The 14982-nt window shown below is 44.5% G+C and overlaps 1 protein-coding gene across 1 annotated transcript in view; it reads left to right on the top strand.

Annotated features, from left to right (window-relative positions):
- Positions 1-13439, top strand: part of GSR (glutathione-disulfide reductase) — a 175813-nt gene extending 162374 nt beyond the window's left edge. Inside the window, exon 13 of the mRNA XM_069237415.1 lies at positions 13031-13439. Coding sequence (XP_069093516.1) covers positions 13031-13180 — 150 coding nt within the window. The 3' untranslated portion in view covers positions 13181-13439. The remainder of the gene's footprint in view (positions 1-13030) is intronic.
- Positions 13440-14982: the final 1543 nt, after the last annotated feature.

Here is a 14982-nt window from a genome sequence, read left to right as displayed (position 1 = left end):
AAGGTAATGTCTCACTTTCACCTTAGTAAGTTCATTGACCTCCCTGTTTTTTCCCACATTCGTATTCAGTTGTGGAACAGCCTCTCTGTATTTAGCGCTCATGTGCCATGTTGATAGAACCAGACCATTTAGAAAGACACAACAACTTGTTATTGCTCTCTTGAAACACCACAAAGGGAAGGCTCTATCCAATCGGGAATTACCAAAGGATAGTTATGTGCATGCAGACAAGCTGTGCTAAGGGCAAGAGGACTGTGATCACTCTTCCCTAGAGCACACTCCACTCTGAAGAAAGGAGCCTGTATAGCCTTTCTGGGGACCATCGTTATAGCAGATATATGCAAAGCAGCTCTCTGGTCCCACACCACACACTTTCACAAAACCTTACTGTGTGGATGTCCTAGCCTGCCAACAAACTGTTTGCCAGGCAGTCCTCCATACACTTTTTCAAACTGCTACAACATTCACAGGCTAGCCACCACTTTTTGGGAGGTCTACTTCACAGTCCATGCACAACATGTGTAGCTACAGCCACTCATGCCTCAAACGGAAAATGTTACTTACCCTGTAAGCATCTGTTTGTGGCATGTAGTGCTGTAGATTAACATGTACCCACCCTCCTCCCGGGATGCCTGTGGCTGTTGCAGTGTCTCTTATCTTTTTACCCCTTATGGATGATCACCTCCTCATATATTGCTTCGCATCACATTCCATCCTCACCTGCCATGCAGGAAAACAGTATAAGAGTGGAGTCGAGGACCATGTGCATTTTCACCAAGAGGAGGAGTCACACTACATTGTGACTCGAAAGACTTATTTGAAGAAAAATAACTTGTATATATCCGGGCCCAACACTAGATGGCAGGAGTATGCACAGCTTGTAAATCTACAACACTACATGCCACAAACAGATGCTTACGGGGTAAGTAACATTTTCCTTTATATTGTTTGCACCATGGGATTTTTTGAGTTTTTTGGAATGGCCAATAAACAGCCTCCATACGGAAGGTCTGAGAGTCCATTCGGTCAGAGCTAAGACCGCTACCACTGCATGGGCATGCAGAGTGCCTGTCCATGTCATCTGCCAGGCTGTGATTTGGGAGTGCCTGCATATGGTCACCAAGCACTGCTGCCCTGATGGCAAGGTGGCAGGAAAGGAATTTCATCTACAGGGTCCTGCAAAACCTTTTAGTCTGAGCCTACCCAACATTCCCTCCACGTGGGGAGGTACTGCTTTGATATTTATTCCAAGGGGAGGAACCTCCGGTTAGAAGCATCCACCAGAAGTAAAAGTTACTCACCTTCAATAATGTTCTTTCTGGTGGATGTAATAACACCTCACTCCCACCTCGCCGTTCTGTCAAGTGACCTCTTTCTTTAACATCTAAAAAAGTCCCAAGTTAGTATTCATCACACTATAAGCAACAATTGTGCACGCTCCATATTTCAGGGTAAAGAGAGGAAAAAGAAAAACTGACCTCACTGTGCAGGGGTGGTGCTTATTTGCAGCTCTCCATCGTCAGTTTCAGAGCAGTGTGGAGCTACAGTAGAGCTGCACAATTCTACCTTGCAGGAGCACTGCTATTGAAAAGTTTTCTGGATCTAGTGTGGCACCTATGTATTATTCTAAGGTGAGGAATCTGCGATTAGGTAGAGTATCCACTAGAAAAAGAGTTACTGAAGGCAAGTAACCTGTTTGTCTCTACACAGTATTTGTAGTCTAGCAATCTTGGATTTCCAGTGATACCCTTTTTGCATCTTAGCTGAAAAGACAAACAGAAGTTCTTGTTCCTGTGTCCTAGCCTCTGGAACTTTTTGCCATTGGACATCCCAAAAAATTCACATTACTCAGCTTAAGAAAAAATGTTAAAACCTTCCTGTTGGAATCTAAATGCTGAGATGAGCTCTTCTATAGTTTCTGTTCTTGTCACATTTGCCCATTTATTTGTTTCTTTCTACTTTACCGCCACTACGTCCCCTTGCCAGGTACCCCCTTTGCCATATGGCACCTAGGGACAACTCACTACGTGGTGTGTGCAATAAACAAATTCATTTTGTAAATAATGGCATTATTAGTAGCTGTATTCTTTTGCGGGTAATTGATTTCCTGCTGGGAGATCTTGCAAAGAAGTATGGGTCTCAAAACCTTGAAAGGGTTATAGGATTGCTCTTGTTTGGTGAAAGTGCCTCCAATTGACAAGCATTCGCAAAGCCAATAGGTCTTGCCCATGCAAGAGCTATTGGCTTTGCCAGTGTGTTTTAACCATGTTCAGCTACTGTTCAGCGTGCCTAAAAGTTAGTGGCGTAGAGGAGAGTGTTGTGGAGTGTCATAGAATGGAATGGGAAAAAGTGGAGTAGAGTGTTGTAGAGTACAGTGGCAGACAGTGTTATGTACTGGGGTGGCATAGTGTGGAGTTACGTAGAGTGGTATAAACTGGTGTGGAATAGAGTAGAGTGCACTGGCATAGAGTGTTGCAGAGTATAGTGGCATAGAGTGCAGTGGCTTTGAGTGTAACGGCATAGATTGCAGTGGTGTACAATGCAGCATTGTAGAATGAACTGGCAAATTAGAGTGGTGCATAGTAGTGGAGTGGGGCATTTTAGAGTAGAGGAGCGTAGCGTGCAGTGACGTAGAGTGGTGCAGAGTTGAGTGATGCAGTGGTGCAGAGTAGAGTGGCATAGAGTGCAGTGGCGTAGAGTGAAGTAGCATAAAGTGGTATAGAGTACAGTATAGTGCCATACTGTGCACTGGCATAGACTGGAGTAGTGCATAGTAGTCTGGCAAAGAATTCAGTGGCAGAGACTGCAGTTTTGCAGAGTAGAGTGGAGTAAAGTGGTGTAGAGTTCAGTGGTGCAGAGTAGATTAGAGTGGCGTACGGCATAGAGTGCAGGGGCATAGAGCTGAGTGGTACACAGTAAAGTGCACTGGCATAGAGTGTATTGACAGAGTGCAGTGGCATAAAGTGCAGCGTTGTATCGTTGTAGAGTACAGTGGCAGAGTGGAGATATGCGGAGAAGATTGGTGTTTCTAGGCTACAGTGGTGTAGAGTGCAGTGGCAAAAAGTGCAGCGTTGTATCGTCGTAGAGTACAGTGGCAGAATGGAGATATGCAGAGAAGATTGGTGTGTCTAGACTACAGTGGTGTAGAGTGCAGTGGCAAAAAGTGCAGTGATGCAGAGCAGAGTGATGATGAGTGCACAGGCACAGAGTAGAGAGGTACAAGGTAGGGTAAAGAGGTGCAGCATGAAGTGGTATAGAGTGGAGTGGTGCAAAGTGCAGTGGAGTCGTGTAAAGTGGAGTGGTGTAGAGTACAGTGGTGTGGAGTGGTGCAGAGTAAAGTGGTGTATTCATGGTGGGGTAGCACACTGCTATTACAGGCAACATATTTTCAAATTAAATGACCATTATATTTGCACAAACATACAGTTTTACTAATAAAGCTATACAGTGCACAGACCTAAATGTGTCGAAGTTGCATCACCTAGGCTAATGATTTGTTTTGATCATATTAAAGTATTTGTTTCCAACACACTTTAGAAATAACAAAAATTGTGCTTCATTGTGTTCCTAATCCTGATAAATTCTGTACAAAAATAAAAATCTTTCCTACCCCAAGTATCCAGCAAGATTGTAACATAATTGCTCTAATTTTGAAGTCAGAGAAAGAAAAGTAAACAAGTGCTCTGGGAATGTACAGCAAATGTGACAAGATAAGAACAAGATGTTCCCTGGTATGTGTGGCTGCAGATACACAAGCTCTCCATGCTCCTGTCATCTGGTGTTGGGTCCGGATGTGTGCAAGTTGTTTTTCTTTGAAGTAGTTCCTGGAGTCACAAGTCAAAGTGACTCCTCCTCTCATTGATATTGTGACTGGGCATCCACTCCATTGTTAGATTGTTTTCTTTTTGCCATCGGGTTCGAACGTGTTCTTTGGCACTCCGGTTCGAGACCGTTTTCACCTTTGGTTCGACGTAAACCTCTATACTCGTAGATATTGTTTTTGTTCGCGTTCCACCGTCGTCTTTCAAAAACAGAAGCAATCCTTTGGTTGTCAATTCTTCATTCTCCAGTTGCTGACTTCGGACCTCGCCCTTTTGGGCCATGTTTCTTGTCTCATCGGCTTCGACCAACAATGCGCTGCTAATCGACCAAACTCCATTTTGATTCTGTCCCAACTGCCACGCAAAAATACCTGCATACAGACCTCCATTAGGTTTGCAACCTGTGCCTGTCTCCCCAACACAACAACGAAAACTGTGAGGCCTGTCGATCTTTTTGATCGAAGAAAACCTTGCGGGACCATTAGAAAGATGCAGCACAAAGGTCGGTAAGAGACACCCGACATCTTCAGCAAACAAGATGTCGAACAGGCAGTGGAGGAACTGCATGAGGCATTGGCAGCGGAGGAAGAGGCCCTATCCATACCAGACTCTGAATCCGAAATAGAGTTCAGCCTACACATGCAGGACATTTCTTCAGGACAGAGCACAGTGAGTACCCATGCACCTGTTCAGCCCACTAAGATGCATTTGGTTCTGACTGAAATTATGGCTCCCGGGCCACCACTGCCAACAGGCCATGGTTAGGCACCAAACGTCTGCTAAGGATGCCCCGGCCTTGGGCTCGGTACTGATAGCCAAGCTGAAACCTCCCGGTAACGCATTGAACCAACCAATCTCGGTGCCGAGCCGACCATCTGCTTCAATGGGTCCGAGCACCCCGGCCTCTGCTGCTTAGGCTCCGAGCACAATGACACCGAAACAGAGATCAAGTTCAGCTCTAGAACTGATCTTCAAGACTATGAAGGAGAGGCTCAATCTGAAGCAGAAGTAGATACACATTCAGCTATCTACTGGTCAAATTGTGGTAAAGGCAGTGCAGTCCGTGCCTACTCCATCGAAGCACCAGCTTTCTTTTGAGGAGGCCATCGACTTCCTAACAAAAAGAAAAGGAATATTGCAACCAGTCCTCTACAGCCATCTCTGCCTGCTTCTCCTCCACAATCTGCTCCACCTCGTTCAATAAATCACTCTCTAGCAGACATCACTCCCAAAGCTCCCCCTCAGTCTTACAGTGGGGATGTGGGGGGAGAGGATGACCGTGAACAGCAGCCCACAGATCCATGGGACAGCTACATTGACAACCTTGGGATAATGATCCAGGCATATACCCAGAACTATAGACCCAGGCCGATACCCAGCTAAGCCATCACCCCCGGATGATGCAACATCCTTCCTGGAACTAATAGCTTGGGCAGCCGCATATCACCAGGCTCTTTGCACAAAACAAAAACCCATTGAGGATGACTTTCTCTTTGAGATCCTCTCTATAACATGCCAATAGCTGCCTTTGCCAAAGGGGAAGCTCCATCACTCAGATTAAATCTTTAAAGATCTGCTGCAGACATGTACTATTACACCAAGAATAGACAAGAAATACAAAGCTGCACCTTCAGATCCATCTTACATCAAAGGCCATCTGCCCCAGATTCACTGGTGGTATCTAATGCCCGTAACAGTGCTAATTCTCAGTCATCAGCAGATGCCCCTCCACCGGACAAAGAGTCTAAACATATTGATACTTTGGGAAAAAGGATGGCATGCCAACCATTGGAGAATTGCCCACACCCAGGGGTTGTTGGCGAGGTACAACAGAGACCATTGGGACGAAATGGAAGGACTCCTCCAACATCTCCCTGAGAAGTACAAAAAAAGAGGCCAACAAATTGCCCAGGAGGGTAAACTTATTTCAAACAATTCAATCAAATATGCCCTCGACTCAGCGGGCACAGATGCTAGTGGCATAAATACAAGCATACTGTTGTGTAGACATGCTTGGCTACGCATATCTGGCTTTAAGCCAGAGGTACATCAGATGCTCCTTAATGTCCCTTTTGACCAACAACATCTGTTTGGTCCCCAGATGGAGCAAACGTTAAAACAGAAGGACATAGAGCCTGACAAAACAATGGGGTGGTTCAAATTTCCACTTCTTGTGGTTCCTTTCGGTGTCCCATGTGCAAACAAAGCACCAAAACAGCACCAACAGATGCCTCTACCTCTTCCTATAGGTCACATCGCCCATCGAGGGGATATTACAGAGGAACATATAGAAGAAATAAGTCCAAAGGGCATGAAAAGGGTGACTCCCCACGCACCACACTCTCCACTTCTAAACAGTGACTCATTTCTCATTCCCCCCCCAACCACATAGCACCTGTTGGGGGACGACTACACCTTTTCTTTCCTGCCTGGAAAATCACAACAGATCAGTGGGTGTTGGATATTATCCAGGCATGGCAATTGTCTGGAGCCCATCAAAACACCTCCAAATATCCCACCTCAAAGACACAAACTCTCCATAGAACACCACACGTTGCTCAAACAAGAAGTACAGGTTCCGTTGGAAGAAGGAGCTTGTTCCTATGAAGCAACAAGGTTTAGGAGTTTACTTCCTCATTCCCAAAAATTATGTTTCACTTCAGCCTATATTAGACTTCAGGCCTCTAAATCGTTACATCCTCTCAGAGCACTTTCAATTGATAAATCTTCATGATGTAATTCCTCGACTACAACAGGGTGACTTTGTTTGCACTGGACCTAAAGGGCACTTACTTTCACATTCCAATACATCCAGCTCACCGCAAATAAATCAGGTTTGTCATAGCGGGAAAACATCAGTTCAAAGTGCCCCCATTCAGAGTCACTACCACACCCCGTGTGTTAACAAAGTGCCTAACAGTAGTTGCAGCATATTGATGCAGACAGAGAATCCATGTGTTCCTGTATCTGGACGATTGGGTCATCAAAGCCAGTACACATCAGTTATGTCCAACACACTCGGACCACTCTACAGCATCTTTAACGACTCGGGTTTACAGTCAACATGCAAAAATCCCATCTTCATCCTTCACAGATTCAGCCATACCTAGGGGCTATTCTCAAAACACAACCTGGATTAGCCTACCCAAGTGCAGCCAGGATTAGGAACATCACAGAGCTGCTACAACTATTTCTCCCCAGTCAACATATAACAGTCAGAACAATTCAGCAACTCTTAGGCCTTAAGCATGATGGCATCTTGCATTGCAATAGTACCACATGCAAGACTACATATGCACCTCTGCAGGAATGTCTGGTGGGTCAGAGGGTCAGTCACACAGGGTCACTGACAAAATCTAGCGTTTGTAGACAGCCGCACACATCACACTCTACAGTGGTGGAACACACAAAGGTGCAACCGTACCTCTACTGTGTTCCCCAGATTATTCTCACAGCAGACGCATCCCTCACAGGATGGGGTGCACACCTACAGGATCTCACAGTTCAGGGTCTTTAGGAGACCAAACACCAGAGTCTCCACATCATCTAGCAAGAGCTTCAGGCAGTTCATCTAGCATTGAAAGCATTCTTGGTCCACTTGAAAGGCAAGGTTGTCTTTGTCCGGACGGACAATACACTAGCCAGGTTTTATTCACAAAAACAGGGATGGGGCACTCTCTACAGTTATCACACCAATCTCAGATGGTTTGGCGTTGGGCAAAATGTCACATAATTCACCTGTTAACAGAACAACTCCCAGGGATGGACAACAACTTTGCCGACCTCTTCAGCAGGATGCGGCAACAAGTCCACAAGTGGGAACTCCACCAACAAGTCCTCCTTCCATACTTCCACAAGGAGGGGTTTCCAAAGGTAGACCTCTTCGCAACCGCAAACATCGCAAAATACACAGATTTCGCCTCCAGGCTCCCACACCCACTATCTACGGGCAATGCTCCCTGGATGAACTGGTCAGGGATATTTGCCTGTGCTTTTCCATCTCTCCCACTCCTCCTGTTTGTGGTTCAGAAGATCAGGCAAACATCTCTCACCCTCATCCTGATAGCTCCCACTTGGTCTTGACAACCATAGTTCACCACACTACTCGAGCTTTCAGTAGTGCCACACAAGAAGCTTCCCTTCAACCTTGATCTTCTCACTCAGAATCATAGAGAAGTCGGGCACCCAAATCCAAAGGAACTCAACCTAAAGATTTGGGTCCTGAGGTAATAGAATTTGGTTATCTGAATCTTCCACCAGAATGTATGACTATTCTCAAAAACAGCCTGTAAACCCACAACTAGAGCGTGGTACGCTGCTAAATGGAAAAGATTTGTCTTTTACTGCCATGGTCAATAAATTGACTCGTTCAATGCAACTGTTCAAGACATTGTCTGCTATCTAATTTATTTACAGAAGTGTGGCCTAGCATGCCGTTCAATACGCCTACATGTAGCTGCAGTAGCTGCTTATCTGCAAAACAGACAACATTTATCATTGTTCACAATACCAGTTATTAAGGCATTCCTGGAAGGCCTGAAAAGAGTATTTCCACCCAGGATCCCTCTGGCACCTACTTGGAATCTCAACATTGTACTCACCAGACTTATGGGTCGACCATTCCAACCCGCGCATAACTGCCCTCTCCAATTCTTATCTTGGAAGGTAGCCTTCTTAGTAACCATCACTTCACTTAGACGTGTCAGTGGGCTCCAGGCATTAACCTTGGAACCTTTCTTCCAAATACACAGAGCTAGGGTAGTCCTTTGAATTAACCCAGAATTCCTTCCAAGGGTAGTTTCCACTTTCCTCTTAAATCAGTCAGTTGAATGACCTGTTTTCTTTCTGCCACCTGATTCAGTTGCAGAAAGGGCCCTTCATACACTTGATGTTAAAAGAGCTTTAATGTATTCTATTGACAGAACTAAAGAGTTTTGTATAACCAAACTGTTTGTGGCTTTTTCGCCGACTCACATAAGAAAGCCCATATCAAAATCAAGTATTTCTAGATGGATAATGAAATGCTTTCAGACATGTTATGCCAAAGCTAAAATAACTTTGCCCACACCTCCAAGGGCACACTCTACTTGCAAGATAAGAGCATCCATGGCTTTCCTGGGTAATGTACCAATAGATGAGATTTGTAAAGCAGCTACATGGTCAACTCCACGCACTTTTACTAAACATTACTTTGTTGATATATTAGCACTCCAGCAAGCAAATAAAGGACAGGCAGTGCTAATCACCTTTTCCAAACAACTTCAACACCCACAGGTTAGCCACCTTCTTTATAGAAGGAACTGCTTTATAGTCCAAGCAGAGCACATGTATCAACAGCAACACATGCCATCGAACAGATAAGATTACTTACCCTGTAAGCATCTGTTTGTGGCATGTAGTGCTGTAGATTCACATGCCCCTGCCCTCCACCCATGACACCTGTGGTAGTTGAAGTAACTACTTATACTATCATGTGCATGGACATTTTTTCACTAACACTCACACTCCAGTCTCACCCAACTGCAGGAAAACAATCTAACAGTGGAGTTGATGCTCATGCCCAATATCACTGAGAGGAGGAGTCACTTTGCCTCGTGATTCGAGAGAATTCTTCGAAGAAAAACACCTTACACTTATCTGGGCCCAACACAAGATGACAGGAGTAGGCAGCGCATGTGAATCTACAGCACTACATGCTAACAGGGCAAGTAGGGCCAGATGTACGACCATTTCCTTTTGTGACTCACAAATTGCGAATTTTTGCTACTCAGGGAGGTGGCTTGCTGGAGACATCAGATCTCCATGTCTGTGTTTGCTTTTAAATAAAGCAACTTTTTGCTTTGAACTGCAGCCCGATTTCCTTCAAGGAAAACAGGATACGTTTAAAGTAGGCAGTGGTCCGTGGTAGGCTGCGACCTTCACATAAGTGTCTTCTTTGTCCTCCTGTTTTATGTCCTCGGACTATTAGTTTTACATTTAGTTTGTTTATTTTTTTTACCTAATGGGCCTTCTAAACCATTAGACACCATTGTGTGCTTTATAATGATCTGCCAAAGGCAGGACATAAAAGACAACAATACATTCAAACAGTGGCTTTGAGGAGTAGGCTCTGGATTGTTTGCTACTTCGAGGGTTTTTTTGGCAATTGATTTGTGTTGCATTCAGGAAGGCATACAAAACAAATTCTCCATGACAAAGGAACTGAACCACCCACATACAAGAGAATGCAAGTTTATAAACTTCCATTATTCTGGGCATGTGTGAATGACTGGAAGTAAATAGTTGTATGAATCATGTGTATAAGTTGAATAAGAATGTTATCGGAAGTTGCTGTTACTTCACCTTTTTAAACTGAATTCTCTGTATATAATTCTTTTGCACAAAAACATTAGTCTTGTTTTCTCTCCTCTTTCTCTGTTCTTTATTAGAGGTGGTGAGGGATTAGCCTAAAATGAGACTATTGTTTAATGTATAATCTGAAATGTCAACGTTTTCTTCTGATGGCTTCTCATATTAACTGATATCCAGTGAGCTAAAACAGGTTTCCTTAAACCTTTCAAGGCAGTGACCTGCCCAAGCATACGTTATTCTCTCTCCTAATTGTAGAAAAGAAATGGCTGTATATAGTGATATATATTTTTTTAATATTCTCCTATTTCTCTAAAGGAGCAAATACATATAAGCTGGTTATCCTTCATGTCTCATTAAAGGTAATATTCATTTTGTGCAGCTGCGATGCACTTGCAGGCTTGCATCCACCACTTCTTATATTCGTGTGACTTTCTTGATCAGAGTTCATCCATGTGGTATTAATGCTTTTGCACTTGTGGGCTTTTTATTTAAACAAATAACTCCTCCCAACACGCATGACTTACTATTTTCTGGGGTTATCATATTCCTTCTCCACTGGCATTGGGACTGACATTGTTGGGGCATTTGCTTTCTCCTGGCCCCAAAGTGTCTCTCTGTCCTTTGTCATTCTTAGCTTGGCAGGCAGTAGCAGACATATTCGTAGGTCTTTGGCCATGAATGGAGTCTACATACTGTTAAGGAGATGTCATGCTTTATTCGTTGTAAATCAAATCAGAGGTGTATCAATAACTTCTTCCAGATGCAAGTATGGTCTTCTGTGTTTGTACGACTGGGTGATACAGTTTCGAGACCTCTTACTTCCTTTGTTTCCCAAAACATATTTTTTTGGAAGGTTTTGGGCTGTGTTTTGGACTCTTTTCGACTACTGTGAAGTTCAAATTTTCCAGCAGAGGCCAGATCGAGCTCAGACCTGTTCCATGATGTTCATGCCTCTGAACTATTTGTCAATCTCAGAGTTTCAAATGACTCAATGCATTAACTGGAAAGTTTAAGACAGGAATGACCAGTATCTGTTGAAAATGGACCAAATCCATGAAAGATTTCTAAGTAAGGGATCTACTAATATACATTGAATGCAAATAGAAATTGTTTCCGTTGTTTGTGGTTATCTTGAAAGTCTAGCCTGGATCCAAGCCTTTGTAAGCAAACACTCAATATCCTTGAATTAGGAAGTGCTTGGGTATGATACAGTTTATTCTACAGAGAGTTTCTATTTTTAAATACTTTTTACTGCATTATCCAGCAAATTCAGCGACTTAATTCGCAAATAACCATGCACCCCCCTCTCCACCACACTCATTCCTATACCAGCACATCGGTTCAGCAGCACCTATTAATTTGAAGTGTCTACTTTTGAACAGTGGCTGGATGGAGTATGATCCAGGCTAGACACCTTCGTCTAGTCCGCCTTAGTTTCCCGATATTTTAAAATATTCCCATCGAGGGCCTCAGATTTAGCGTCCTCCTGGGGGCATCCTCTAGATCAGTGGTTCCCAACCTGTGGGCCGGGGACCCCTGGGGGTCCGCGAAGCCTCCTCAGGGGGTCCGCGACTGCTTAGAAAATTTAATAATATTAGGTTCCAACTATCCGTAATGACTCAGTGGGGGTCCCCGGGCTCCAGTATTGATAAAATGGGGGTCCACAGAAGTCAAAAGGTTGGGAACCACTGCTCTAGATGTATACACCAACTCCTCTGCGATGGTTCAATAATCCATCCCCGTCCAGATAGTTTCTTAGTCACTATTTGTTAACATTATTTCCTACCTTGTAATGTCTTAGTGTTCTTTACTTCAAAATCTATTCTCTCAGATTGATGTGATATCTTGTAAAATTCAATAACATTTAGATCAATTGCTCTTTTGAAGACTTAAATATAGTAATATTTTACTGCACTGTTCTGAACAAACTTTCCATACAGTTTCTATCACCAAATTTGAAGGCATTTTTTTCATTCCAAGAAAGGTCTATAAATTGTAAGTCTTTCCTGGTACATATATATGTGTGTGTGTGCGCATTGTATATATCGTAAGAGCCATCCACAAATAAGGTAGTGTGGGGGTCATTCCAGCATTGGCGGGCGGCGGGAGCCGCCCGCCAAGCGGGAACCGCCAGAAGACCGTACCGCGGTCAAAAGACCGCGGCGGTCATTCTGGGTTTCCCACTGGGCTGGCGGGCGACCGCCAAAAGGCCGCCCGCCAGCCCAGTGGGAAACACCCTTCCACGATGAAGCTCCGAATGGAGCCGGCGGAGTGGAAGGGGTGCGACGGGTGCAGTAGCACCCGTCGCGAATTTCAGTGTCTGCTAAGCAGACACTGAAATTCAAAGTGGGGCCCTCTTACGGGGGCCTCTGCAGTGCCCATGCCATTGGCATGGGCACTGCAGGGGCCCCCAGGGGCCCCACGACACCCCATACCGCCATCCTGTTCCTGGCGGCCGAAACCACCAGGAACAGGATGGCGGTATGGGGGTCGGAATCCCCATGGCGGCGCAGCAAGCTGCGCCGCCATGGAGGATTCCCATGGGCAGCAGACAGTCGGCGGTACACCGCCGACTTTCCGTTTCTGGCCGCGGCTGTACCGCCGCGGTCAGAATGCCCAAAGGAGCACCGCCAGCCTGTTGGCGGTGCTCCCGCGGACCCCGGCCCTGGCGGTTTTTACCGCCAGGGTCGGAATCACCCCCTGTATGTCTTAAAAAGTCCTACATATTCATCTTGAAATAATTCATATTTATGGGATAATTCTGAGACGCTGTTTATTATGTACCAGAATGTTAAATAATTGGACCATTTCCTTAACTGTATTTGTGCTTGGTAAACCTCTCGTATTTTTCATTCTAGGTGGTGGGACTGCACATGCAAGGATTGGGATGTGATGAAATGCTACAAGGTTTTGCAGTTGCAGTCAAAATGGGGGCAACCAAGGCAGACTTTGACAACACAGTTGCCATTCATCCCACATCTTCTGAAGAGCTGGTCACACTGCGATGACACTGAGGCCACTGCTTTCAAGCCTTATTATTGAGAGCCAGTAGGATCATGTCGACCCTTCCAGAGAAAATAATCTATATATTTATAGAACTATTATAGACCCTGTGCTTTTTAAATGAAGAGTGTCAAGTAAAACAACTCCCCTTTTGGATTTTTGTACCTAATAGTAAAATAAAAGTTTAAAACGATGCTTGTGGTGGAGGAAATTGTCTGGAGTCATCAATAAGTATATGCAAAAAAATAAATGACATTGATTGCCTTTTTGTTTTGTTTTCTTTTAACAGTGATATTTGGTTAAAAAAATCTAATTTTCAAAACTGACATAAAGGAAAATGCTCTTTACAACTTTTGTGTGCGATATTATCAGTTTAGAGAAGAAATGCATACAATCTCTATTTTCACTTGTCATTTATTTTTACATTCTCAGAAAAAGGAATTAGATACTGTTGGGCAATGTATAGAGACATATAAGAAGCTAGACCAAATGGAGTCCTAATAAGCAGTCGCAGTGAAAAATAATACTTTTATAGAGACTTCTAACTGCAGTTTGCTCACCTTATGAATTCCCCTAGGTGACAAACTAGATCTGTAAACTTTAAAGCAATTCCCTCACGCATCAGTAGGTGCTGTTGTGCAGCTACGTTTGTCATCGAAGGTGACTTGGGGCCTCTATATATATGCGCCACCTCCATGCGATGATGTCAGTTCCTTTCTTTCTGTTCCTTTTGTCGCAGGTCTGGAGCTAGCATTGCTGCTTTGTGACAGATATTTTCCCTCAGGAAAATTTAGCAAATTACTCAAGTGTGCAGATGACATGTTTGAAGCTATTTTTTGACTATCACTGACAAATGGCGGTGACAGACATCCACAACGTCTACCTCTGTTGTCTAAGCACCTCACATGAGTCATGTTCCTGCTGCACAAAAATAGATTTCAAAGCCATCTGTAACTTCAAAGCCAACTTCGCCATCTGACTCCATCTGAAGAAGCGATCCTGGTCGCGGGCACGGATGCAGCCAAAGGCGAATCTCACAACTGTTTAAAATTAAAGTTGCCAAATTCAAGAGATCACAAGATATCAAAACACTGGTCTCCTTCGTCCCATCCCTCGCACCTCTCTGAGTCGTGTGATGCCCCAGGTTGTGGAGCCATTCTACAAAACAGACTCCAGTAGTGGTCCCACTTCCACCTACCCCTTGAGCGAACTGCAATAGCAGATGAACTCAGTCACTCCGAGAGGTAGTGGAGAAAACCTTTGGTACCCCACTGGTTCCCACTACAGTGCCTTTTGGCCTCAAGGATCCCAGGTGGCTGCCTGTAGTGACCCCAGTGGTAGATTTTTCCACAATGCCAAATGCACCACTTGACTCCTGACAAAGGTTAGCCCTTTTCTTGAGCATAGTGCCATACGTTCCAGCCTTGGCACAATGCCCGACACTGCTCTTGGAATCACCCGCTCAGTCCTTGACGCCGATACCGATGTCACTGACACTGGACTCAGATCCTATAGTCCTGTCAGGTTTGAAGCTTTGTCCCTGCCTTCTGGACTACAGCAATATGCACAATCCAACCAAAATGTAACTCACCAAGATGTTGACTATGGTGACACTCACCAAACATTGGGTTATATTATATTCCCCAAACCCGACCATGGCTACAGAGGACTCCCCCTCCTTTGGCGCAGTGATCAGGAGGGCAGCAGAGGTCCTAGATCTCAACCTACCCATGCAGGAGGTTAAAACAAACATCCTCACAGAGGTTCTGAACCCAGCTCAGACCAACCAAGAACCTCTTAAAGTCTT

This window comes from Pleurodeles waltl, chromosome 1_2 (genome assembly GCF_031143425.1).
Source record: "Pleurodeles waltl isolate 20211129_DDA chromosome 1_2, aPleWal1.hap1.20221129, whole genome shotgun sequence".
Classification (NCBI taxonomy): domain Eukaryota; kingdom Metazoa; phylum Chordata; class Amphibia; order Caudata; family Salamandridae; genus Pleurodeles; species Pleurodeles waltl.
The sequence above is the reverse complement of the archived record's forward strand: the minus strand, read 5'-3'. Positions and strand labels throughout refer to the sequence as shown.